The sequence below is a fragment of the Bos indicus x Bos taurus genome, chromosome 3 (assembly GCF_003369695.1).
Source record: "Bos indicus x Bos taurus breed Angus x Brahman F1 hybrid chromosome 3, Bos_hybrid_MaternalHap_v2.0, whole genome shotgun sequence".
Lineage (NCBI taxonomy): Eukaryota > Metazoa > Chordata > Mammalia > Artiodactyla > Bovidae > Bos > Bos indicus x Bos taurus.
Window position 1 is genome coordinate 34,802,038 of NC_040078.1, and position 27,988 is coordinate 34,830,025.

Consider the following 27,988-nt stretch of genomic DNA (forward strand, 5'->3'; position numbering starts at 1 on the left):
AAGCATCAATTCTTCTGCACTCAGCTTTCTTAATAAGCCAACTCTCACATCCATACATGACTACTGGAAAAATCATAGCTTTGACTAGACAGACCTTTGTTGGCAAAGTAATGTTTCTGCTTTTTAATATGCTGTCTAGTTTGGTCATAGCTCTTCTTCCAAGGAACAAGAGTCTTCTAATTTCATGCCTGCAGTCACCATCTGCAGTGATTTTGGAGCCCCCCAAAATAAAGTCTGTCACTGTTTCCATCCCATCTGTTTGCCATGAAGTGAAGGGACCGGATGCCATGGTCTTAGTTTTATGAATATTGAGTTTTAAGCCAACTTTTTCACTCTCCTCTTTCACTTCCATCAAGAGGCTCTTTAGTCCTTCGCTTTCTGCCATAAGGGTGGTGTCATCTGCGTATATGAGGTAATTGATATTTCTCCCGGCAATCTTGATTCCAGACTGTGCTTCATCCAGCCCGGCATTTTGTGTGATGTACTCTGCATATAAGCTAAAAAAGCAGAGTGGCAATATACAGCCTTGACATACTCCTTTTCCGATTTGTAACCCAGTCTATTGTTCCATGTCCATTTCTAACTGTTGCTTCTTGACCTGCATACAGATTTCTCAGGAGGCAGGTCAGGTAGTCTGGTATTTCCTATCTCTTGAAGAATTTTCCACAGTTTGTTGTGATTCACATATTCAAAGGCTTTGGCATAGTCAATAAAGCAGAAGTAGATGTTTTTCTGGAACTCTTGCTTTTTTGATGATCCAACAGATGTTGGCAATTTGATCTCTGGTTCCTCTGTCTTTTCTAAATCCAGCTTGAACATCTGGAAATTCTCAGTTCACGTACTGTTAAAGCCTGGCTTGGAGAATTTTGAGCATTATTTTGCTAGCATGTGAGATGAGTGCGATTGTGTGGTAGTTTGAACATTCTTTGGCATTTCCTTTCTTTGGGATTGGAATGAAAACTAACCTTTTCCAGTCCCGTGGAATCTCAGTCACTGCTGAGATTTCCAAATTTGCTGGCATATTGAGTGCAGCACTTTCACAGCATCATCATGAGCATCTGTAATTCCATCACTTCCACTAGCTTTGTTCATAGTGATGCTTCCTAAGGCTCAATTGACTTCACATTGCAGGAAGTCTGGCTCTAGGTGAAAGATCACATGATTGCGGTTATCTGGGTCTTGAAGATCTTTTTTGTACAGTTCTTCTGTGTATTCTTGCCACCTCTTCTTAGTATCTTCTGCTTCTGTTAGGTTCATACCATTTCTGTCCTTTATTGTGCCCATCTTTGCATGAAATGTTCCCTTGGTATCTCTAATTTTCTTGAAGAGATTTCTAGTCTTTCCCATTCTATTGTTTTCCTCTGTTTCCTTGCATTGATCACTGAGGAAGTCTTTCTTCTCTCTCCTTGCTATTCTTTGGAACTCTGCATTCAAATGGGTATATATTTCCTTTTCTCCTTTGCCTTTCACTTCTCTTTTCTCAGCTATTTGTAAGGCCTCCTCAGACAACCATTTTGCCTTTTTGCATTGTGATATAAAACACATCATAGTTGATATAAAACCTTATAACATGGTTTATATAAAAGCTTAAAATATTCTTAGCCACCTAAGAGTACCACAATCAATTCTCAACTCTTCAAAGATCCATTATACAGCATATAGGATATCTGAAACCTTCCTGCATATTTGGCATTGTCCCTATTGGCTTTTTATGTTTCAACTTATCTGCTCCAAAGTGCCATCTATCGTTATATATAAGAGAAAATAAGACCCAAAGGCTTTAAGTAATTTGCTATGTTTCATTCACTCAAATGTTATCAAGTAATAACAGCTTTCTTTTATCCAGCTCCTACCATGCAAGCAGGCACTATGCTAAGTGCTTTGCAGCATAAAAAATGTAATATTCACAACCACCCATTGAAGCCATTATCCTCTTCTACCAATTAGGAAACTGAAACTCAGAAAACCTTTTTAAGAGAAAGATTTGAAAGGTTGAACCAAAGAAATAAATGACAAGCCAGCTCATTTGGTCACTTGTTAGATGCTTTGGTAGATTGTGTCATGGGGGAATATGAAGTCAAAGAAATGTTTTTGCAGAGTCAGTGGATTCCTCCTTTGATGTTGGTGTATGAATATATTAGAGCCTTCAGATGATATTTATATGGAACCTGTGTTGAAAGTTTCCTAAGACTGGGGCTCTTTGAAAGGCTTCTCTGAGATTAATGTATTTCTACCACACTTAGGGTAAATCAAGTGATAAAGTTCATATCCTAAAACAATTCCTAACGACCCCACTGGAACTAAGGTTCAAGTTGCAGTTGCTACATACCATTTCTTTCTTTTTTTAAATTATTTTTTATTGGAGTATAGTTGTTTTACAATGTTATGTTAGTTTCTACTCTTCTGCAAAGTGGATCAGTCATACATATACACATATCCCCTCCATTTTGGACTTCCTTCCCATTCAGGTTCCCATAGTGCATTAAGTAGAGTTCCCTGACCTACACAGGAGGTTCTCATTAGTTGTCTATTTTACACTTAGTATCAGTAGTATATATGTCAGTCCCAATCTCCCAATTCCTCTCACTCATTTCCCCTTTCCCCCTTGATATCTATACATTTTTTCTCTATGTCTGTGTCTCTGTTTGGGCTTTGCAAATAAGATCATTATACTATTTTTCTAGATTCCTCATGTAAATGATATTATACAATATTTACTTTTTTCTTTCTGACTTCACTCTCTATGAACCCTCTAGGTCCATGCATGCCTCTTCAAATGACCCAATTTCATTCCTTTTTCTGGCTGACTAATATTCCATCGCATTCCATTGTATGTAGTTACATACCTGTCTCTAGAGGTACACTGTAGCTGGGCAGGCTCCGTCCTGCGGGTGTTTCAGCCACAGCAGTGACAGAGAACACTGAGCCACAGGGCAAGCCCCCCAGGATGCAGGACTCTCCGGTGCTGCTGCACTGGTGCAGCCCATTCTCTCCCTGGGCAGTCACCGTGTAAGTGGCCTCATCATTAGTGGATTGCCAGCGCACATTAATCATGGAAAAGTCATCCTTTGAAATGTTTTTGATTTCAGGACTGCAAGGAGCTAAGAGATTTTAGATTATGAACTGAAACAGAGTCAAGAAATATCACACGTGGCATTTGGTCTAAAACTTGTTTTCTCTCCTAAATGAGATGATTACTTTCAACCATACCTTGTGCTCAGGCCATATTCCTAGGGCCTTTGTGTGGAAACCTTGCTGACATTGACAGATGGTATTAGATTCCCATAGTGTTGGGCTAACTGGAAAATGTTAAGGAGCCATTTGAACTCCAAAAGCAAAAGTAATTAAGACAAACATTTGCACCTTCATGGTGTGACTATAGGCAGGTGCCCCAAGGCTGCTGCTGCTGCTGCTAAGTTGCTTCAGTCGTGTCCAACTCTGTGCGATCCCATAGACGGCAGCCCACCAGGCTCCTCCGCCCATGGGATTTTCCAGGCAAGAGTACTAGAGTGGGTTGCCATTGCCTTCTCCGGCCCCAAAGTTAGGAGGATGTGAATGGCTGAGGTAATCACCAGCCAATCCTTCCACTCTCCCCAGGGTTTCCTGTTTCTTGCTGTCCTCTTTCCCTCTTCCACCTTCTCTTCTGCCTCTCCTTAGTAAGAGGGGCTCTCAGGATCCCTACCAAGAGTCATTAGTGGCAGTTAACCTTTTTACCATACTTGCTGAATGCCTTTCCTGAGGGACATAGAGGTGAGCCATCCAGACGTCGGTGAACAAAATCCTTGTTGTATCATACCTGTGGTTATGAATTGGGAAGTACATGACGTATTGCTGCCCCGGACTTCGCTGAAGGAATATACCGTGATGTTGTACTTGGTGTCACACTCTAGAGCAGAAAGCGTGCAAGCCGGAGCCGTGTCATTACACTCAACCACATTGAACCCATCCACAGCCTTTGTTTCATAAAGTTCGGCACCTCGGACGGGAGACCAGACAATCTCGACTCTGTCACTGGACACCAGCACAGGGTTAATGTCACTAGGACAACAGGGAGCTGCAAGCAGGAGTAGAGAGAAGGACGTCAGTACAGGAGCCATGCTGTCAGAGGGGCATTGAGTCCCGGCGTCTCCGTGCCCAGGAGTCTCTGCAGTCACTGTAAGAGTCTCCTACAGGTCTGCCCAACAGTGATCCTGGCCTGACACCCACTACATAGAGGATAGCTTCTCTCTGCATGACATTCAAGGTTATAATAAGCGCTACCCTGTCGACACATCCAGCTGCTCCCCACACCCCCTGCCTCACCTGACTCCTTAATTCTCCACCCAACGTGCATGTTTTTTCCCGTGTTTCAGAGACTGTGTCCCTTCTACTGGAATGTGGGACCCTTCTCCTGACAAAATCATATTTAGTCTAACTTCTAGATCCTATCAGTCTTTCCAGACTCTAAACTAGATAAAACTAAGGGGTGGAGGAGAGGAGGAAGCCTTGCATTAGTACATTTTAGAAGAGCCCTACATTACCTCATGGACAAATTGTGACAAATGTCTAACTCATATGGGGTTTCTCTGGAATGCTCTTGCTCCACCAACATTCCATTCATCCTTAAAGATCCAGTTCAAAACCACTCCTTCTGGAAGGCCCTTGAGACCTTATTGATGGCCTCTGACTCCAAATTCCAAAGGCACCAATTATTTGATTCCCTCATCTGGATAAAAATGTATGTAATCCAGCTATAATTGTTATTTATATAGTTGTATTACTGTATTCTTATTTGTACATATAGTTAATTTTAAGTCTCTCACTCCATTCATTCTTTAAAAATCGAGCATCTCCCATATGCCAGTCACACTATGATATGCATTCAGGATGAAAAGATGAATGAGATATAATCCCTGCCCTGTAGAAGGCCCAAGTCTAGTGCAGGAGAATAATAGTAACAGCAATAAAGCTGCTAATAAAAATATTTGCACTGTACTTTTCTTATGTATAAAGACCCTTTCACATTCATGTACTCCTGATTATTTGTCCCATTTTGCAGTCGTGGATACTAAGGGACTTAACAAGGTAGACATCATTATTTCCACTTTACAAATGAGTTAGTGGTCAAGTTAGGACTCAAGCCCAGGTGTCCTACTCCAGAACTCTCTACACCATGAGGCATCTTTGCCATTGCACCTCTGTCTTCTGGGCTTAGAGAAAGAGTGAACTCTGAGACCTAAGGTTTGCCTCCCCTTCAGCATCCAGAACAGGGATGAACAATGAGTAGATCTGGATGGAGGGTTCAATTTTTCAGAGCAAGCCTGAATAGCAACAATCTTTCCTTTCTTCTTACTCCTAAACCTTGTATTCTTGTTAAGGTTGAGTCCACTTAGTCCAAATTCCCCAGGAAAGAACGTGAAAGAAGAGATTCACTTTCCATTCTTGGACTTAGAATGACTCCCAAATAGTCGAAGTCAAGGAGTGCAATGAGTGGTCCATTCTGCGACTGAATTTAGTGAACTCAGAACTCCCTTTACAAGCATCAAGCGCAACTCACCTGTGGTATAATTAAACACATCACCCAAAGGACTCTGCCCTGCCTTGTTATAGGCAAAAACACTAATAAAGTAAGTGAAGCCACACTCAGATAAGAAATTGCACTGGGTGAGGGAAGTGTTGCAATGTACTTCCAAGCCATCATCACTCTTCACGAAGGCCACGTAGTAATCACCCAGATCTACATTGGACCAAGCTACGGACAGGTGGCCAGGAGGATCTTCTTGGATCGCCACTCTTCCAGGTGCACAAGCAACTAGGAAATGATAAACAAAAAGGAGTCTGAGAGTACTACAAGAGATTTTCTTTGTGGCTTTGCATAGTAGCTGTTCACTAAATGTTAGTTCACATTCTCAAAACACACAAATATTTCTAAATTGAAGTGTAGACTCCCACATATGTATGTCTTTATCTCTTTGATATGAATGAAAGAGGGCAGATATCTAAACACATATTCCAAACTATAGACATTCCCTGTTTATCTTAAAGAATAGCTCCTACCAGGCCTACGTCTGTGAAGCATGATGTAAATAAGGGGCCGCACAGTTAGGGTTGTGATCAAACTGGATCTTAGAATATTTACAACTTTACAAATGCAAAAGAAAATAGACTGATTAGTGAAAGATTTGGAAGAGGAAACAGGCCTCTTAATTTTCAAAGTGCTTTTTCCAAAGCACAAGATCTCATTTCACTATCAACATTACTCAGACTCATCAGAATGTTCAACTCTATGCTTTCATTTATTTATTTTTTTTGAGGGTATTAAATCTTTTATTGATTACACATGATAATGGATGATACACAAGCTTCATTCCCATCTATAACTTTATCTGGTACCATAATTCAATTTAGATATATTGCATAGGATGTGCCAACAATCATTAATAACCAAAAAAAAATTTAAAAAACTCCATGACTTTGCATGGGTGACCCTTTTAATGGTGAACTCCAGGTCACAACACAGTAACTGTCAGTTCAACTACACCAAGGTTCTGAAGATAACAGCTTCTCCACCAAGCAGGTTGTAAATAAATTTCAAATGGAACCTGGCATCACCCTGAAGGAATTCTAACTTCACACTGTTGGGGTAGTTAACCAAAATGGCTTCAGAGTAGACTAACTTTACACAGCACATTAAAAAAAAAAAAAAAAAAAAGACATTTATTCAGCATCATGATCAGACTATTACATTTAGCAATCAACAGCATGGGTGCAAAAAAAAAATCTACATTAAAACCCTTTGTTGGAAGGCTTTACACTTTCCACAGAACAGAAACTAAAATAACCTGTTATACAATTAGTCACAAGTACAGTCCTTGAGTTTTTTGCCCATACACATGAGTATTGTCTAAAACATGTCTTCTTTGTAGCAGCTAGGCCCTGCCACCACTGTGCTTGGCTGAGTTCACAAATCTGTTGTCACCTGTAGCTTCCCTGTCACTTCTCTGGCTCTCCTCTCCTGCTAAGCTTTGTTTCCTGGCAGTAATTAAAACCTTCTGCCACTGCCATAGCTACTGCTGCTGCTGGAGCCACCATAGCCACCTTGGTTTCGTGGTGTGGCAAAGTATTGGCCTCCACTACCATAGGGGCCAGAACTTCTGCCTCCAAAGTTTCCTCCTTTCATGGGTCCAAAATTTGAAGATTGATTGTTGTAAATGCCAAAATCATTGTAGCTTCCGCCACCTCCAAAATTGCTTCCGTCATTACCAAAACCATTATATCCATCCCCACTGCCACCATATCCGCCACCACCACGACTGCCACCAAAGCCACCTCGACCACTGAAGTTTCCTCCAAGATCAAAGTTGTCATTCCCACCAAAACCACCTCCACGACCGCCACCAAAGTTTCCAGAACCACTTCAACCTCTCTGGCTGGATGAAGCACTAGCCGTCTCTTGCTTAGACAGGGCTTTTCTCACTTCACAGCTGTGGCCATTCACAGTGTGGTATTTCTGAATGACAATCTTGTCTACGGAGTCACGGTCATCAAAGGTTACAAAAGCAAAGCCTCTCTTTTTGCCACTGCCTCGGTCAGTCATGATTTCAATTACTTCAATTTTCCCGTACTGTTCAAAGTAATCTCTCAGGTGATGTTCTTTAGTGTCTTCTTTAATGCCACCAACAAAAATCTTTTTCACAGTTAAGTGGGCACCAGGTCTTTGAGAATCTTCTCTTGAGACGGCCCTCTTTGGTTCCACAACTCTTCCGTCCACCTTGTGTGGCCTTGCATTCATGGCTGCATCCACCTCCTCCACCGTGGCGTATGTGACAAACCTGAAGCCTCTGGAGCGCTTGGTGTTTGGATCCCTCATTACCACACAGTCTGTGAGCGTTCCCCATTGCTCAAAATGGCTCCTCAGACTCTCATCGGTTGTTTCAAAGCTCAATCCTCCGATGAAGAGCTTCCGCAGCTGTTCGGGCTCTTTGGGAGACTCTGATTTAGACATGATGGCAGAGGAGGCGGGGAAGACTTCAACGATGCTTTCTCGGCGGCGTCCGCGGGCCTATGCTTTCATTTAGAGTAGGCTTTCGCTTTCATTTGTTCTAGAGCATTCTGGAACATTGTCATGTAATTATTTGTTTCCCTAAGGTCAGCCACTTGGGCTTGCCAGCCCCACAGTGATCTCGCTCCTGTTTACTTACCGGTTTTCAAAGTCACTGCTGAAGTCGATCTGCTAGATCCGGCATCATTACTTGCTGAAACTGAAATCAGGTACTTGGTTCCACACTGGAGAGAGTAAATGATGCAGGAACTGAAAGTTGTACTGCAGCTCAGCCTAGAAGAGTCACTCAAAGCCATCACGGTATAGTTGAAAGCTCCTTCTGTCGGTGCCCACGAAACAGACGCCTTCAGAGCACCACTATCAAAAGAGACTTGAATGTTTGCAGGAGTACCTGGACCTACATTTTTGAGAAACAATTGATATTTTGCAGTAGACTCAAGAACCCAAGTAAGATTTGGCCTAGCAATATTGTGGAGCTTGGAGGATGAAGTCCTCCAGTAACAGGATAATTGCAAGTGTACAAAGCATGAAACTGGGATTCAGGGTACCTGAGAACTGGTAATATATCCACCATTGACTATGCAAACTCGTAACTAGCTATGACTTTGCCAGGTTATTTAATCTTTCTGTTATTTATTTTTTTAATGTGTAAAATTGATCTAATATCAGTCCCTAGCACATATAAGTGCTGAATAAACATATTTTGAGTTTTTTGCACTTAATTTATTTGGCTATGCCAGGTCTTAGCTGTGGTGTGTGGGATCTAGTTCCCTGACTGGGGATCGAACCTGGCCCCCCTGCATTGGGAACATGGAGTCTTAGCCACTGGACCACCAGGGAAGTCTCAATCAACATATTTTGAATATGTGAATGAGTAAACACACAATCTGATAAGTGATTGAAGTAATTAAATGAAATTATAAATACGACAGGCTAGGAGAGCCAAGTGGGTATGTCATTAAGATGTAGATAAAGCATTCTATTATAGATTGATAAAGTTAGATTAGCTTCAGCAGCATTTCTTCTTTACTTTTGATACATGCTAAGACATGTAATAGCTTTTAGGTACCTGTTGTTAAAAGAAAAGCAGACTTCCTTTCATTCTAAACCAAAGGGAAGGAAGGAAAGTGTCAAGTGTGATGGCCACACAGGAAGTCAGTTTTTTAATTGTCTCCAAAACAATTTCCTCTACGTTCTTAAAAGTAGGCCTTCCTTTCCTCAGGGTCGTCCTCTTAAAAAAAAAAAAAGCTTGAGGAGTGTTCTCCTGGGCTGGGAAGGAGAAAAGTTGGCCTCAGTTCTCTGGAATCTGTGCTATAATAAGGCCCACCTCACAGACCTTCAGTTCAGTTCAGTTGCTCAGTCATGCCCAACTCTTTGCAACCCCATGGACTGCAGCACGCCAGGCCTCCCTGTCCATCACCAACTCCTGGAGTTTACTCAGACTCATGTCCATTGAGTCGGTGATGCCATCCAACCATCTCATCCACAAACCTTAGAGAACAGCTTATGTGCAGAGACTAGCACCCTTCAGACACATATGGTGGGGTTGGCGGTATGGGGTTAAACAGGAAAGGCTCTGTGTGAGGAAACTGGGACTCAGCTCGTCCTCTGCAAGGCAGATACGAGCCATGTTTCTCCTGTAGGCCATCTTGACAGGCCCCTTCTTCTGCTATACAGTCAACTCATTTGCAGAGGCAGATCTACTCTGGGGTAATGCTGGGCCCAAGGCCGGTAGTGGTCATCTGCAGTATTTCAGGACAATCTGATTTTCCCACGTGGGGCACGGGAAGCACCAAAAAAACATGTGTCTAAGTCTTCATCCCTAGTACTCCAGAATGTGATCTCATTCGGAAATAAGTTCCTAGCAAATGTAATCAGTTGAGATCATTAGGTTGATCCTAACCCAATATGACTGATAACCTTATAAGAGAAATTTTGGGACGTCCCTGGTGGTCCAGTGGTTGAGAGTCCACCTGCCAAGGTGAGGGGAAACAGGTTTGATCTCTGGACTGGGGAGACTCCACATGCTGTGGGGCAACTAAGCCTGAGCGCCACAACTACTGAAGCCCGTGTGCTCTAGAGCCCGTGCTCCACAATAAGAGAAGCCACTGCAGTGAGAAAGAGCCCACACTCTGTAGCAGACAACAGCCCCCACTTGCCACAACTGAAAAAAAAAAAAGCCTGCATGAAGCAACAAAGACCCAGAGCAACCAAAAATAAATAAATAGATAATTTTTTTTTAAGATAAAATCTGGACACAGACATACACATACAGGGAGAATGCCATGTGAACACAAAGACAACCATCTACAAGCCAAGGAGAATGGCCTGAATTTCCTCACAGTCCTCAGAAGGAACCAATCCTGCCAATTCCTTGATTTCAGACTCCTATGCACTCCAGAGCCATGAGATAATAAACTTCTGTATCACCTAGTTTGTGGTACTTTGTTGTGGCAGTCCTAGCAAACTAATACAGAGTCTAGGTCTAAAGTATCTAAAACTTTTAAAACATAGGGAAACAAGTGAAGAGGAAGGCTTTGAGAGACCTGTCACCTTTAGGAGATGGCTCTCCCTGTTCCCCAGCCTGAAGTAGATGCTCCCCTGTGCCACCCCGTGCCTGTTAGTTAGTGTTAGTCACTCAGTCATGTCCGACTCTCTGCTACCCCATGGACTACAGCCCACCAAGCACCTCTATCCCTGGAATTTCCCAGGCAAGAATACTGGAGTGGGTTGTCATTCCCTTCTCAAGGGAATCTTCCCAACCCAGGGGTCGAACCCAGGTCTGCATTGCAGCCAGATTCTTTACCATCTGAGCCAACCAGGGAAGCCCCCCTGTGCCTGTGCATCTTTCCATCAAAGAACCTGTTATACAGAAATGTAACCATTGATTTACACATTGGCCCCTCCTGGGACACAATTCTTTGGGTGTAGAAATCATGCCTTTTTTGATTTTGTATGTTCATCAGCTAACGATGCCCAGCATATAGCAGGCCCTCAATAAATGTCTGTGGAAGGAAAGAATGAGTGAATGCCTTGGAAGAGGCCCAGGGAGACTGGTTTATCATAGACATCCTAACTCACCAGGCCCATCATGAATCACCTTAGGGTCACCTTGTTATAATTTCTCCCTAGAGAAGTATTATAAAAGGCAAACCCTTCTCCCTACATTTCAGCCTTGGCTCATAGACAAGGCAACTTTCACTGCCCCCCAAACTTAGGCACTGTTGGAGAGGACATTTCTGTTTTCTTTCCGCCTTTTCCTTGGACATCCTCAAGAGATGAAAGAGTTAATCTGATTGGTGAGTCTGGCATCTATTAGGCTTCATTGTGGACTTCCCTGGTGGCTCAGTGATAAAGAATCCATCTGTCAACGCAGGAAATGAGGGTTCAATCCCTGGGTCGGAAAGATCCCCTAGAGGAGGAAACAGCAACTCACTCTAGTATTCTTGCCTGGGAAGTCCCATGGACAGAGGAGATTGGATGGGCTACAGTTCATGAGGTTGCAAAAGAGTCAGACATGACTTGGAGACTCAACAACAGGCTTTACTGTCAGAGGATGGCTCACTCTGCCTCAAGAGAAGGAAAAATCTCCCCCCTTCCCTCTCTCTCCCTCTTATTCTTTGGGCTCATAGCTGCAGCTCAATTTGGGCTTCCAGTTATCATGCAGTCGGAGGCCCTGGTTGGGTCTCCCTGGGATAGTGATGGTAAGAACACACACCGTGCTCCAGCTTCTCGGCCTACAGCTGGAGGAGAGGTAGTGGGAAGCCCCGTGTTGGCCTCAGGCCTGTGGTGAGGGCTTTGGGAAATATGTCTGAAATATCAATTCTTACCACATCAGGAAGTTTAAAATTCTCATCATAACAGGAAGTTTATTTTGCTTGCTGCTATGTCTCTAGGGTAATACCACCTCAAAATTTGGACACACTCATTAAATGTCTGCTGAATAAATCCTTGTTCGGCCCAATTCTTTTTGTCTATACTCTTGGTCTAAACCTAGGAAGGGATGAGAGGTAACTGGACAACCTAACAAGAATTGTTTCCTGCTGTGTGATATTGAACATGTATGCTGAATCAGCTACGGGGCAGTGGGGGTGAGGCAGACATGGGGTTACCACGCTCTGTGTACTCTGAGCAGCATTTCTTTACACATGCAGAGAACATTGAAACTACTTGGGGGGAACTGCCCACACACTATAAATAAGCTCATAATAAGTTTAAATATCTGCTGCCAGCTGCTCTGTACTTATCACTTATCGCTGCTCTCAGTGGCTGCAGTGCACAGCCCTTCTCATTAATCAAAAAGGAGAATGTCTGGAGCTGAGCTGAGAAGTCCTTACTTGTTCTCTGATTGCAGGTGGAGTCATCCCCAGGGGTTCCATTGGCATTCCATGCATAGGCCTTTATGGTGTAGAGAGTCCCGGAGTCTAAACTGGTGAATGTCAAGGAGGTGTTGGTGGTATTCTCTTTCCATATTCTACCCAAGCCATTAGCTTGCATAATGGACACAGAGAATCCAATGGCCATATATACAGCTTCCCACTGCACAAGAATAGAGTCTGAACTTGGAGAGCTTACTTGTAGAATAGGTGCCGCCAGTACTGCAAAGACAAAAACATGTCCATTTGCATTATGAAAGTGAGATCAAGGATAATTCAAATTTAGGAATAGAAAATTTGAGCTTGATTATCCATATTATGAAAAAATTATTTGCTTTGCAATAGGATTCATGTCAGAGTTGTTATAATTGTTATTTAAATGTGTATTAATTCCAGATGACTCAGCAGATGACTCAGAGTGGCAGGTGGCGCTAGTGGTAGAGAACCTGCCTGCCAACGCAGGAGACATAAGAGACGTAGGTTCAATCCCTGGGTTGGAAAGATCTCCTGGGGGAGGATATGGCAACCCATTCCAGTATTCTTGTGTGGAGAATCCCATGGACAGAGGATCCTGGCAGGCTACAGTCCACAGGGTCACAAAGAGTCAGACACGACTGAAGAGACTTAGCACCCACACACAGCAGAGGAATGGGAACAGAAATTCTAATATTAGGCATACCTTCAACTGGAAGTTGGTAAGAAATTAGATAAAACCTCTTAATCATAAAATAAATTAATAAAAGAAATGACAATTTATACTACTTTAATGTGCACACAACCTTTCAGAAGTATGCCAAGGTATAACTTCATCAAACCAATGTAAGTCATGCTGATGATAAACTTGAACGGGTTTTATTTAAAATAAGTCAAAGAACAGCAAAATCACTTCTACGTGTTTATCATACCCCACGGTCTTCATAGATAACCGAGGTTAAAAACAGAAATCCCTTTTTCAGAGATTTTAAAGCAGGGATGCTTTTAACAATGCCCAAAAATGGGTTTTATTTTCCAAAGCATCTGGAATTTAAATACCACCTCCTCCACAGTTATTTGAATTTAAAAAAAAAGTGTCACTTGGTGGCTTTCACTTCTGGGCCCTGAATCATCAGCACTCACAAGACAAAGAATTACATCATGCATTTGCAGCCTTAGTACAATTGATTCAGGTCACAAGCAATTGCTCAGTAGAGGATGAGCATCGAGCTACCTGTCTTTGCCTGTTTTGGAGGTGATGCTTGGCTTCTCCCCGCAGGACTGATGGATCTGATGGTGATCTGGTACAAGGTTGCAGCTTTCAGGCCAGTCACAGTGCCTGGGGAATTGGCCACCATGGTCTCAACGACAGTGTTCCCGTCTTTGGCCGTGAGGAGGTAACTGGTGGCCCCTGGCACTGTAGCCCATTCCACAGTGATACTGTTGCTGATTTTTGAATAAGCCTGATCAATAGTGGGTATTTCGGGAGCTAAAAGAAATTTTGAAGATGTACATTAGTTAGAGTACCTATAAGGATTACTTCTTTCATCATTTTACTCTTCAAACTAAGTCATTCTCATGCCATCCTTCAGACATAAACTTTGCCCTTATTTTCCCGATCAAGAAAAAAAAAAGAAAGATGGGAAAAAAAAAAAAAAGAGAGGGTAAAGCCACTACTTTTCAGAAGAGTCAGAAAGCTCAAAGTTCCCATTCGGGAATGGGATTTCAAAGAGGTTTTCCCCAGTTGCTTCTTTTTGTACTTTTAAAACAGTTAAGAATGGGGAATAATTTTGAGAAAGAACCCTGAGGGGAGGGAGAGAGTAAAGGAGGGACTTCACTCTGGAGGATTCTACTCCACCTTGTGAATCCCCAGCCTGCTTTGTCCCTAATCTTGCCTCCCTGCCCCACAGCTGTGCTCCACTGCCTTCAGTGATGGTCCACCTCCATCCCCCATCCCGCCACAGCTTTGACTTCCTTTCATGCACTTTGCACACTTCCCAAGTGGTATTTCACCTAATGGAAAAGGAGGGAGAATCGGGTTGTTTCATAATTGCTCCATTGTACTGTTTTAGTACTATCAGAATGTAACAATTTTAAGATTCTTCTATATAAAATATTAAAAATTAAACATTATTCTCTCCTTCTCTATCAAAATATCTGCCCCAGAATAAGAATGAGTTGCTGTGGTCCCTCCTCACCTGGACCTGGCCATGGTTTGCCAGGAGGCGATGAATGCTTATGTTATGAATTTACACTAGGCATTCCTATACTTTGGGAATGGGGTAGGAGATACAACATGGCAATCAGATTGATTACTCTGCAAAACTCCGCGGACACAAAAATGCTCTAGGTGTAGGAGGTCCAAGTGGAAGAAAAGGTCAAACCGAAATTGCTGAGTTTTATGTTTAATGAACTGCAATTGTGGGCTTCCCTGGTAAAGAATCTGCTTGCCAGTGCAGGAGATGCAGGTTCGATCCCTGATCCAGGAAAATTCCCTGGAGAAGGAAATGGCAACTCACTTCAGTATTCATGCCTGGGAAATCCTACGGACAGAGGAGGCTGGCAGGCTACCGTCCATGGGGTCGCAAAAGAATCCAACACAACTTAGCAACTAAACAACAACAACAACTGCATTTGCTGGGTAAGATCACTGTATGCCAAATTCAAAACTAAAGGGCAAAACAAAACTCGAGGGCAAAGAGGAGAAGGAGTAAATACAGTGTGAATGTGTGATTTGCCAGTATCAACTCCCTCCAGCAGACCCCCACCTGCCAAATCGCCTTGTGCATGACACAGACAACCTTCTCTTTCTGTCCCCAAGGCCAAGAGAGCTGGCTTTGGCAGCATCTCAGAAATAACCATGCTGCAAGAATGGACAAAGAGTCCACTGTGCACTGGCCAGACATTCCTTGAACATCACCCAGGACTGTCTCCTTCACCATCAAAAGAAAACTCTGATGGCTTATATATCCTGGGGAAAAGTTGCAGGGATTCATCTTAGCCATTTGCCAGCAGAAGCTGACTCTGCAGGAAGCGCCTATGTCCCCGCCCCCCTGCAGGACAGAAAGCCCCCCAGGGGTCTCACATTCATTTCTCCTCACACTCATCCCTTTTCTGTGCCCCAGTTACTTGTCCTTGGCTAGTCCTTGGCCTTCTTTCTTCTGACTTTGTGGTATCTCTCAACCTCTGCTTCTTCCTTTGACCCCATTATTCATCTTATCTCCTGTTAGCCAGTCCTGCTCATTGCAATGGCCTGATTTCCTGGACAACTGACAACCAAACCAGACGTTGTTGTGACAGTGCCTTCATGGAGTGGTTCATTTGAAAGGCATCTAAAAGGCTGGCATAACACAGACTATCTCCCCACAGGCCTGTCAAGGAGCCTGAGGACTCCACAAACTTTGTCCTATTGAATTAATCTGGGAGGGGCACAGTTGCCCAGCATAGTAGTACATAAAGCCAGTATCAGCAGGATGAAACACAGAGTTTCATGGCAAGAAAACAGAAAAGGATTTAGATTCCAGAATGCTAGGTTGGAGCCTTGGCTCTGCCATTTGCTTCTGTCTGTGAATGTGTACTGGAGAGGAGTATGGCAACCCACTCCAGTATTCTTGCCCGGAGAATCCCATGGACATAGGAGCCTGGTGGGCTACAGTCCACAAGGTCGCAAAGAGTGGGACACGACTGAAGCGACTGAGCACACATGCATCAACATGTACAAGTGACTTCACCTCTTCCAGTCTCAGTTTTCTGTCTTGAATATACGGAATACTAATAATTCCTACATCTTTGAGTTTACTTTGAAATGTAAAATGTCTGCATCTTAAGATAGTAAAGATTAAGTGAAATAGTGAATGTAAGGGCACATTGAAAGGGAGGGAGGGTTAGTGTGTGTGTGTGTGTGTGTATGAACCAGGGCTAGCAAGTTTTGGGTTTGGAAAAGCCAGGCCTCATGGTACTGCCATGGGGGTGGGGGTTGCTACCCGAGGAGGTGGGATTCTGGAGGGTCTGGGATAGGCACAGGCTGGAGAGACAGAGTGCCTGTTTACACATGGCATCTATAGCAGCATCTGACCAGTAATGGCAACGAAAAAAGATCAACATCACTGTACTATGTTTCCCTTAAAAGATAGATTGAGTAGGACGTGTAAGTCTCCATAAATTAGCAGTGGTTCTTCACTCTTCCTTAGTTCTATATTTGGCCCACTTACTGCATTGATGAAAGAGAAAAATTTATTCCCTAGATTTGCAATCAACCAAAAGTGAAACCCTTTGAGTCTCAGCATTTGTGCATTCTACCAACTCAGAGATCTAAATTATCTCAGCTGGCCCCAGTGATCAGACACAGATAAGTAGCTGATGCCAAGAGCCCAGAGAAAATCAAAATACACACACACCAAATGAAATCTCCTATGCAGTATCAATAAAACACTTTGCATCTGTTGAAAAGACAGGATGAATCAGTTGACAGCATCATCAGTATCTCAGCCTGTCCCATTCCTTCTCTCAAATAGTGTGGAGAGTGGGGTTGAAAAGGGGCCCATTTTGAGGGCTCACTGTGTCTGGGTGTTCTGGGAGGACCCTCTAAGAGACAGCAGAGCTAGATTTCATCCATTTAAAGGCCACTTATTATTTTAAAAATTACTTCGTGTATATGGCCAAATAGTTCTTCTCACAGCTTCCTAGTCAGCACTGAAGGTGTCTTAACAATAAGAATAAAGCATGGCATAATAATTTTAAAAAACCTATTTTATAAGCACAGATTTTTATGGCTCAGTCATAAATCTCTATCACATATTTTAATTGCTTTATTTATACTTCCTTTTCTGTGGAATGAACAAAATAATAAATAAAAACTGTTCTTATTTGTACTGAATTGCTAAGAGAGTTTATTTGTGATATAATTGATATAATATGGTTTCTTCAGATAATCTAAATCTCTGAACATAAATTTCCATTCTAGGGACTTAAATTTCTAGAATGTATGAGCCAGGAGAAGCTCGTAGAGAAATAATCCTTGCCTTCAGTCATTTATTCAAGAAAAATGGTGATAAAATCTTCTAAAAGAAAGAATTTTTCTAGCTCTGGGTTATCATTATCTATATTTTATGGATGCAATATTAGAGGTATAAAATCTTTTTTACTAAAGTAGAGAATCTTGAAATTTTGATCAAAACTGTTTCTAGCTCTCTCCTCTAATTCCTTAGAAGACAAATAAGAAAACTTTTATAAATTAGGCTCTTCACTATAATTTTTTTTCTTTGACTGGAATGATAATCATTGCAATATTTTCCTAATGGGTAACTATGTCTGAGAAAAATCTATGACTGCATGACTCTATATAGCTCAAGATGAATATCTTATGAGGATGTATCTTTAAAGTTTGATCAATGTATTTGTCTTACCAGTTACACTCACAATACGAGTACTCAAAAAATGCTGAATATTTTTCTTGGTATAGCCTTTCTATTTTAGGGCAGTATAAGAATTAATAGTGGAAATGAAAATGAAATATGGGTAGGGTAAACTTGCATTTCAGGGAATGTTACCTGTTTTTGTTGAAGCAACCTGAAAAGAAAAGTTTAGAAAGTTAGAACTATAAAGAAAAACACCATTTGAGGAAATATAAAACCTAAATCAGAGCAGTAATACACTTAGAACAACATGTTTATACATAATGTGAGCAATCTTCCAATCCATACACAGTAGCGATTTGCACAAACTATTTCCCCAATACTAAAATCTACCAGAAAGCAATCCTAAACAGAACTGAGAGGCTGGAGGCAGATCGTATTTCTATTTCATTTTTCTTCCTGAATCTGCCTACTGATTAATTCAGTAACTGCTGACAGATTTTTTAGAAACCTTTGTCTTTAAAACATAATGATATTCTTGTTTTCTTTTACTAGTAAATTGCATTAAATTTTAAACACACAAACATATACAATCTTGGTATGGTCCCAAAGTATCTTGATTTCTATTTCTCCACCCCCAAAGCCTTCAAAAAAAGAGAAAGATATTGAATGTATCTTTTCCCCCCCTAAATAGTTGCAGGTAGGTCAGAATGGTGAACTCACCATTTTAAGGCAGATAAGACTGAAGCCAACCACAGATAAAAGTTTCACCGGTGCACCAGCCATCCTGTTGAACTGAGCACTCACATGGCACACAACGAAGTGGGCAAGGTCCTCCTTGGTCTCCAGATGGGCAGCACTTCTGGTTGCTGGGATGTGGGGCTGCAAGGCTGGAAACAGACCCTGGGAAGTAGCTCCTCCCCTTCTGTGTGGAGCTGACCTGTAACTAGGGGCACCTGGAGACTGGCAGGTACAGGTATTGCAAAGGCTGAAAAAAAGAAGAGAGTGGAAGTAAGCCATGCCAAGCGGGCCAAAAGGCTACTGTAACTGGGTGTAGAATGCTCTCCTTTTCTATTAAAATTTTTTTCTAAATAAAAATTTAACAAAGCTGTATAGAAATTATTGACATAGTGGAATGACTATTTTAAACTTGGGGATTCTGACCAGTTTTAATTTCTTCTTTGTCACCTTTATTTGTTATTCTTTCTGTTGTTTCAATGCAAAGTGATCAGTTCTGCTGTGGGCTGGTCCTGGGGGAACTGGAGAGATGTTGTTTACGGGTACAAACTAAAAACTAGTAGAAAAATATATTTGGGGGATTTAACATGCAACATAGTGATTATATTAATAGTTAATGATATAATATTTATAAATCTCAAAGTTGCTAAGAGACCAAATTTTAACTGTTCCCAACACAAAAAAGAAATACTTATGTGATGTGATAGAGGTGTTAGATAATGCTACTGCAGTAATCATACAATATGTAAATGTATCAAACTAACACTTGTACACTTCAAACTTATGTCTCAAACTTGACAGTGTTATACATCAATTATATGTTTAAAGAAAGAAAGAGAGAGACAGAAAGGAAAAGAAAGGACAGGAGCATGTCCCTACACTGAGAAAGACAGTGGGAGGTCCTTGATGAGCACATTAAATTCATTCATCCCAGCACTGCCCTGACATTCTAGTACCTTTTAGATTCAGGGCCATCTTTCTAGTTCAGATCCTTACTAATAATTAGCATTTAATCCAAGCACTATAATATTAATTCTAACAATAAACAAGGATGTAAATGAGTAATAAACATTGTTAACTGACTTGTATGAAATCATACTAGTATTAAATGGTAGAGCTTGGACTAAAACTCATCAATCTGACTCCACTTCCAACCAAAATGGGATAAAAGGAACTGATTTTACCCTCTCTGACTTCAAAACTTATTATACATCTATAGTAATTAAGACAAGACTAATTATAAGGATTGGTATCAAGATAGATAAGTAGATCAATAGAGCAGAATAGAGTTCAAAAATAGACCAATATATATATGTGACAATTGATTTTCAAAAAGGTGTAAAGGCAATCTAATGGGGAAGAGTCTTTTCAACAAATGATGCTGAGGGAATTCCCTGGCAGTCCAGGGGCTGCCATGGTGGTTCAGATGGTAAAAAATCTGCCTGCAAAGCAGGAGACTTGGGTTTGATCCCTGGGTTGGGAAGATCCCCTGGAGAAGGGAATGGCTACTCACACTCCAGTATTCTTGCCTAGAGAATCCATGGACAGAGAAGTCTGGTGGACTACAGTTCATGGGGTTGCAAAGAGTCAGACATGACTGAGTGACCAAGCACACACACACCAGTGGTTAGGGTTCCACACTTCCACTGCAGGGGACATGAGTTCAATCCCTGGTCGCGGAACTAAGATTCCCAAACAGAGCTGTGCAGCCAAAAAAAAAGAAAAAAACAAAAACAAAAACCCAAAAACAAATGATGCTGAAAAAAATTGGACAACCATATGCTAAAAGCATAAACATTAATCCATACCTCACACCATATAAAAATTAATTCAAAGTGGAGTATAGTCCTAAACATAACATCTAAAAATATAAAACTTCTTTTAGAAAAAAAAAAGAAGAAAATCTTTGTGACATTAGGTTAGATAAAGATTTCTTTGATATAATACTGAAAGCATGATCCATTGCAAAAATTTGATAAATTGGACTTCAACAATATGAAGAATTTCTGCACTATTCCATGAATGAAAAGACAAACCAGAGAGTAATATTTGGGGGAAATATTTGCAAATCACATGTTTTACATAGGCCTTGCATCCAAAAAATTTTTAATTAAAATTTAGAAAAAACTCCCAAAACCCGGTAATAAGAAAATAACTCAATAAAAAACAGGCAAAAGATTTGAACAAACATTTCACAGAAGAAGATATATACATGAAAAATAAATACATGAAAATGTCCTTAGGGAGTTCCCTGGTGGCCTAGTGGTTAGGATTCAGCTTTCACTGCCATTGCTAGGGTTCAATCCCTGGTCAGGAAAGTTCCTGCAAGCAGCATGGTGAGGGAAAAAAAAAATCCTTAACATTATTAGTTATTAGGAGAATGTAAATTAAAACCACAACGAGATACTACTGCATACTTACTACACATCTAAAATTAGAAAGACTGATGATACCAAATGTTAGCAAGGAAATCTCATTCCTGGTAGGAACATAAAATGGCACAACCAAAAAACAACTTGACTATTTCTTAAAAAGTTAAACACACACTGATTATATGACCCAGTCATTTCACTCCTAGTTATTCGCCCAAGAGAAATAAAAGCATATGTTCATATAAAAACTTGCATACAATGTACATACAAAGGAATATTACTCAGCCATAAAAAGGAACAAAATTGGGTCATTTGTAGAGTTGTGGATGAACCTAGAGACTGTCATACAGAGTGAAGTCAGTAAAAAAGAGAGAAACAAATATATTAATGCTTATATGTGGAATCTAGGAAAATGGTATAGGTGATCTTATTTGCAAAACAGAAACAGAGACACAGACATAGAGAACAAGTGTGAGGACATCAAGGAGGAAAGGTGGAATAGGAGGTGGGATGAGTTGGGAGATTGGGATTAATACACATATACTATTGATACTATGTATAAATTAGGTAACTAAAATTCTGAAAGAAATGGGAATACCAGACCACCTGACCTGCCTCTTGGGAAACCTATATGCAGGTCAGGAAGCAACAGTTAGAACTGGACGTGGAACAACAGACTGGTTCCAAATAGGAAAAGGAGTACGTCAAGGCTGTATATTGTCACCCTGCTTATTTAACTTCTATGCAGAGTACATCATGAGAAACGCTGAGCTAGAAGAAGCACAAGCTGGAATCAAGATTGCCAGGAGAAATATCAATAACCTCAGATATGCAGATGACACCACCCTTATGGTAGAAAGTGAAGAGAAACTAAAAAGCCTCTTGATGAAAGTGAAAGAGGAGAGTGAAAAAGTTGGCTTAAAGCTCAACATTCAGAAAACTAAGATCATGGCATCTGGTCCCATCACTTCATGGGAAATAAATGGGGAAACAGTGTCAGACGTTATTTTTGGGGGCTCCAAAATCACTACAGATGGTGACTGCAGCCATGAAATTAAAAGATGCTTACTCCTTGGAAGGAGGGTTATGACCAACCTAGATAGCATATTCAAAAGCAGAGACATTACTTTGCCAACAAAGATCCGTCTAGTCAAGGCTGTGGTTTTTCCAGTGGTCATGTATGGATGTGAGAGTTGGACAATAAAGAAAGCTGAGTGCCAAAGAATTGATGCTTTTGAACTGTGGTGTTGGAGAAGACTCTTGAGAGTCCCTTGGACTGCAAGGAGATCCAACCAGTCCATCCTAAAGGAAATCAGTCCTGGGTGTTCATTGGAAGGACTGATGCTGAAGCTGAAACTCCAGTACTTTGGCCACCTCATGCGAAGAGTTGACTGGAAAAGACCCTGATGCTGGGAGGGATTGGGGGCAGGAGAAGAAGGGGACGACAGAGGATGAGATGGCTGGATGGCATCACCGACTTGATGGATGTGAGTCTGAGTGAACTCCGGAAGTTGGTGATGGACAGGGAGGCCTGGCGTGCTGCAATTCACGGGGTTGCAAAGAGTCAGACATGACTGAGTGACTGAACTGAACTGAACTGAATGAGAACCTATTGCATGGCTCAGGGAACTCTACTCATTGCTCTGTAGGGATCTAAATAGGAAGGAAATCCAAAAGAGAGGGGATATATGTATACATATAGCTGATTTACTTGGCTGTACAGTAAAACTCACACAGTCCAACTATACTCAAATAGAAAATTTTTAAATTTTACACAAATATCTCTAGCAGTATTTTTAAAATAGCACCAAAATGTAAGCACATCAAGTCCAACAACCAAACTGAATGACAAATGGACTAGTACTTAGTAAAAAAAAATGAATGAACTACTGATACATACAACATGAATGAATCTCAAAATAATTATTCTGACTGAAAAATAGCCAAGCCAAAAAATATATATATATGTAGACCTATCCGATTATATAAAATTCTAGAAAATGCAAAGTACTCTGAAAGCTGAAAGCAAATCAATGGTTGCCTGGGATGGCAAAGGGCAGAAAAGAGGGATTACAAAAGTACAATATAGAAATGTATCAAACCAACACTTGTACACCCCAGATTTATACTTCAAACTTGACAATGTTATATGCCAATTATATTCAGAGAAAGAAAGACAAAAAAAGGACTGGAGCATGTCCCTGCGCCGAGAAAGAGTGGGAGATCCTTAACAAAAACATTAAATTCATCCAGCCCTATTACCACCTGCCATTTACAAGAGGGATTACAAAACTGGGGATGAAGCACATGTATGTTATCTAAATTATGGTGATGGTTTCATGTGTGTATACATATGTCAAAACATTGAGTTTATATTATAAATATGTGCAGTTTATGGTATGTCAGTTTATCTCACTAAAGTTGTTTTAAAAAAATCAGTCTAACTCTACACTCTAAGATCCTTCCACTAAACCATTCTTCTGTGAGTTGACTACTATGCATTCAAGACATTTTCACTTGTGCATTTAACAAGTTTCTATGGGGCTTCCCTGATGGCTCAGGTAGTAAAGAATCTGCCTTCAGTGTGGGAAGACCCCAGTTCCATCCCTGGGTCAGGAAGATCCCCTGGAAGGGGGTATGGCAACCCACTCCAGTATTCTTGCCTGGAGAATTCCATGGAGAGAGGAGCCTGGCAGGTACAGTCCAAGGGGTTGCAAAGAGTGAGACACAACAGGACTGAGTGACTAACACTTTCACTTTCATAGAGTACCTACTGCATACCAGGCACTGTTAGGGGCACTGGGGATATAAACAGAAGCAAATCAGAGCTCTGCACTCATGGAGGACTCTAGTAAGAGGAAGACCAAAAGAAGCAGCTAATGTTAGAACTATTTAATGCCAGGTATCGCTAAACATGAACAAAAAGCAGAGTAACAGGAGAGAATATGGAGGGATGGAGTTGAGTTTGTATACCACAGTCAGAGAGGACTTCTCCAGCAATGATGTGCTTGAGCATGGACATCAGGGAAGAGAGGATAAGTCCCTTGGAAACAGGAAAAGAACATGCCAGGCGGAGGGAGGAGGAAAAGGAAAGGGCCTGAAGAGCAGGAGGGTTTGGCCAGAGCAAGATGAGCACTCACGCCCCCTAGCTGCGGAAGTGTTGGTGGCTGGAACGCTAGCTGAGCCTCTCTCAAGCTTGCCCTTAGCCTAGAGTTCCTTGCTCAAAATCACACACTCTTCCCTGGGGCAACCACATCCAAAGACTGGGAGATGAACAAATACAGTTTCTCCTTGCCTGATTTCAGGAGGGGAGATTTACCAAAGTGAATGGTGCACTATGGCATCTACCAGGGTCAGATGAGGGTGAGGCTAGAGAGGCAGAAAAGGAGCAAAATTTGAGGCACCATGCTCAGGCTCACACAAGCCCAGAGTTCCACTCATTCATGGTCATGGTCATGAATTTAAAGAGATGCCAGTCAGCATGGTTGTCTATTTTTCTGGTCATGTGCAGGCACAGAGAAGACTGAGAGTTGTATTTAAGTAAGACTAGGGTATTACTTCTAGTCCTAATTGGGGGCTTCTCTGGTGACTCTGACGGTAAAGAACTTGCCTGCAATGCAGGAGACCAGGGTTCGATCCCTGGGTTGGGAAGATCCCCTGGAGAAGGGAATGGCTACCCACTCCAGTATTCTTGCCTGGAGAATTCCACAGACAGAGGAGCCTGGCAGGCTACAGTTCCTGGGGTTGCAGAGTTGGATGTGACTAACACACACACATAGCAGTATTATGAGGCAGCCATGATGGAGAGAGACTGCAGCAAGGGAACTGAGAATGTTTACAAAGAAGTGATTTCCAATAATGGATTGTGGAAACTAAGCTGGGTGGGCAAGAAAGTGAGGCTTGCTGCCTTGTGACCATGGAGGTGGAAGGAACCACAGTGGAGAATGAAAAGGTGGCAGGAACAATAGACAGGAGGACCCAGTGGAGTTAAAGAATTGTTGGAAAGGATATGCGAGGGAAGTAAGCAGAAAATGGGGAGTAGATGAATAGAGAATGGGATGTTTGAAATGGAACTATGGAGAAGTTTGCTATTGGTGATGGTCCAGTTCTAAGATGTTAACCATGGGAAACAGCAGCTGAGTTCAGGTGGAAGAAAAAAAAAAAAAAAGCATTACAAGTCAGGTGATCAAGAAATTGAAAGGCCTGATTGGAAAAATTGTTCGATGGGTACTGGAATCACTAAGAATTCTGGTAGCAGTGAGGAAAGAGGTATTGAGACATTTGTTAAGCCTTAAGTATTGAACCGGGGCTTCCCTTGTGGTTCAGTGGTAGAGAACACACCCGCCAAGCAGGAGACATGGGTTCAATCCATGGGTTGGGAAGATCCCTTGGAGGAGGAAATGGCAACCCACTCCAGTATTCTTGTCTGGGAAATCCATGGACAGAGGAGCCTGATGGGTTATAGTCGCAAGAGTCAGACAGACACAACTTACTGACTAAACAATACCAGGGCTTTCCTGGTGGCTCAGTGGGAAAGAATCCACCTGCCAATGCAGGAGACACAGATTCGATCCCTGGTCTGGGAATATCCCACGTGCCCTGGAGTAACAAAGCCCATGTGCCCCAACTACTGAGCCTGTGCTCTAGAGCTAGGGATCCACAACCACTGAGCCCATGTGTGCTGCAACTCCTGAAGCCCATGCACCTTAGAGCCCGTGCTCTGAAACAGGAGAAGCTACCACAATAAGAAGCCCATGCGTGGCAACTAGAGAGTAGCCCCAACTCTACACAACAAAGGAAAGCCTGCATAGCAACAAAGACCCAGCACAGCCAAAAATAAAGTTAAAAAAATAAACAACCCACCTACTGCTCCCAACAAGCATTAAAATTGTTGGGGAATATCTTTTGAGGTCTATGGATGACATGAACAACTGAGAGCAGATGATATAATCTGTGGACATGAACATTAGAGGAGCTGAGAGGTTCAGAGAAGAGGTAGAAACATATGATGATTTTATGTCAGCAGCAACTGATTTCTGGCTAAAGTCAACTTCTTAGTTGTAGTCAAATAGATTATGAGTGCTATTGCTGAACAGTTCCATCAGGAAATAATCATATAATGCAGTTGCTTTCTATAAATTTATTTTAAAATTTTGAATTCCTATGCTTACCAACTGTCTGAAATTTTCCTTTCAGAAATGGGAATTCTGCAAAGCAGTAAATGCTTGAGTTTAGGTCCTAAGGGATATGGAGTCTGTTTAAACATTGTGGTGGTTCAGTTGCTAAGTCATGTCTTTCTCTTGTGACCCCATGGACTGTAGCCCACCAGGCTCCTCTGTCTCCAGGATTTTCCAGGCAAGAATACTGGAGTGGGTTGTCATTTCCTTCTCCAGGGGATCTTCCCAACCCAGGGATTGAACCCAGGTCTTCTGCACTGCAGGCAGATTCTTTATCAACTGAGCTATTAGGGAAGCCCTGTTTAAACATTCTTAGGGCACTAATAGGATAATACTAGGAAAATCAAGGTTAGTCAGTCATCCAAAGGCCACGAGAAGGGCTGAAAATAAAAGCTAAAAGAATGAGGTACTTCCCTGACATTTCTGTGGTTAAGACTCTGCACCCCCGTTTGCAGGTAGCTCAAGTTTGATCCCTGGTCAGGGAACTAAGATCCTACAGGCTGCACAGCATGGCCAAAAAGTAAAATGTTAAAAAAGATAATGAAAGAAAGATAATATTTTATGATGCTGCATAATAAGCATCATCAGCTTTCCAGCCCACAATACCTGTGTCCATGTTTCTTGATGCCCAACCTCCAAGCTAATGTTAAGTATTTTAGGTTTTATTGTTGTTCAATTGCTAAGTTGTATCCAATTCTTTGGGGACCCCCATGGACCCCCCACCAGTCTCCTCTGTTCATGGGATTTCCCAGGCAAGAGTACTAGAGTGGGTTGCCATTTTCTTCTCCATGCAGATTCTTTACCTCTGAGCCACCAGGGAAGCCCCTCAGTTTTGTTACTTAGCATACAATTCCAGATTTCAAATATATAATGCTAGGATTCATTTTGCTGAGAGTGACTGAAAAACTATAAAGAAAGTGGCTTAAACAGAAGTTTCTTTTAAGTTTCGTAAGTATTGGAGCAGAGCATCCAGGAGTTGCGACTCTATTCCATGGAGTCCTGAGGAAGCCACGTTCCCTTAAATTTTTTAGTCGGCCATCCCTAGGATGAGGCCTTCTTTTTACTAGTCCAAGATAAAGCTCCAGCTGTCAAATCAAAGTTCTAAGCAGCGGAATTCAGCAATGGTAGAGGGAAAAGAAAAGATGAACTATATGCCAGTAAGCTTTTAAAGAAAGGTTCCTGCTGCCACATACATCCTGTTGGTGAGAAGTTGGTCTCCTGGCTATGTCAACTGAGCTGAAAGAAAAGAAAATGGCATACACAATCAAAAAGTTCTATTGCTAGGGACTTTCTTGGTGGTCCAGTGTTTAAACTCCATGCTTCCATTGCAGGAGGCAGGGGCATGGGTTCAATCTCTGGTCAGGAAACAAGTTCCCTCATCCCATCATGTGGCTAAGAAAAGAACAAATTCTATTGCTAGAAAGGAACAGAAAATGGATATTGAACTGGGGAAGTCTCTGACACATGAATGAACAAATAAGGTATAAGCACAAGGCATAAGCTTCAGGCCGAATTTGCAATATTTAACAGATGGATAAAGAGAAGTAGGAGGAGAACAGGATAGATGTGACCACAGTTCATCTTTTAGTTTGGAGAAGAGAAGGCAGCAAGTGTAGGAATGTCCACTGGGTAGTCTGTGTGTGTGGAAAGTGTGGAGGTGGAGTAGAGGACTTAAGAAACTAGTGAATATCTGAAATACCCACCGGAAGGTAAATAAAAAGAAAGTAGGAATACAGAGCAGAACTGATTGTCCAGAAAAAGACTGGACACTATGGAGATTTATGGTTGCCCTCATTCATACTCCATTCTTCCACCATTTCTGTACCTCCCCTTCGAGGAACTCGTTTCTACCAAGGAAAGGGAATTGTACCTAGGACTTCTTTGCCAATCCAATCAAATAGAGGACATAGTCTTACTTGTACCAAGCACAGACAGGTTAAGAATTAAGTGTAAAGGA

General features: G+C 41.8%; 1 protein-coding gene and 1 pseudogene across 1 annotated transcript in view; both read right to left on the reverse strand.

Annotated features, from left to right (window-relative positions):
• The window catches only part of FNDC7 (fibronectin type III domain containing 7), a 32,917-nt gene extending 14,305 nt beyond the window's left edge, over positions 1-18,612 (reverse strand). The window contains exons 1-8 of the mRNA XM_027536335.1: positions 18,468-18,612; positions 17,940-17,958; positions 13,625-13,879; positions 12,379-12,639; positions 8,181-8,438; positions 5,537-5,791; positions 3,797-4,054; positions 2,847-3,101 (exon numbers count right to left, since the gene is read on the reverse strand). Of these exons, the coding sequence (XP_027392136.1) occupies positions 2,847-3,101; positions 3,797-4,054; positions 5,537-5,791; positions 8,181-8,438; positions 12,379-12,639; positions 13,625-13,879; positions 17,940-17,958; positions 18,468-18,530 (1,624 nt within the window). The 5' untranslated portion in view covers positions 18,531-18,612. The remainder of the gene's footprint in view (positions 1-2,846; positions 3,102-3,796; positions 4,055-5,536; positions 5,792-8,180; positions 8,439-12,378; positions 12,640-13,624; positions 13,880-17,939; positions 17,959-18,467) is intronic.
• Positions 6,675-8,011, reverse strand: LOC113889533 (annotated as a pseudogene).
• Positions 18,613-27,988: the final 9,376 nt, after the last annotated feature.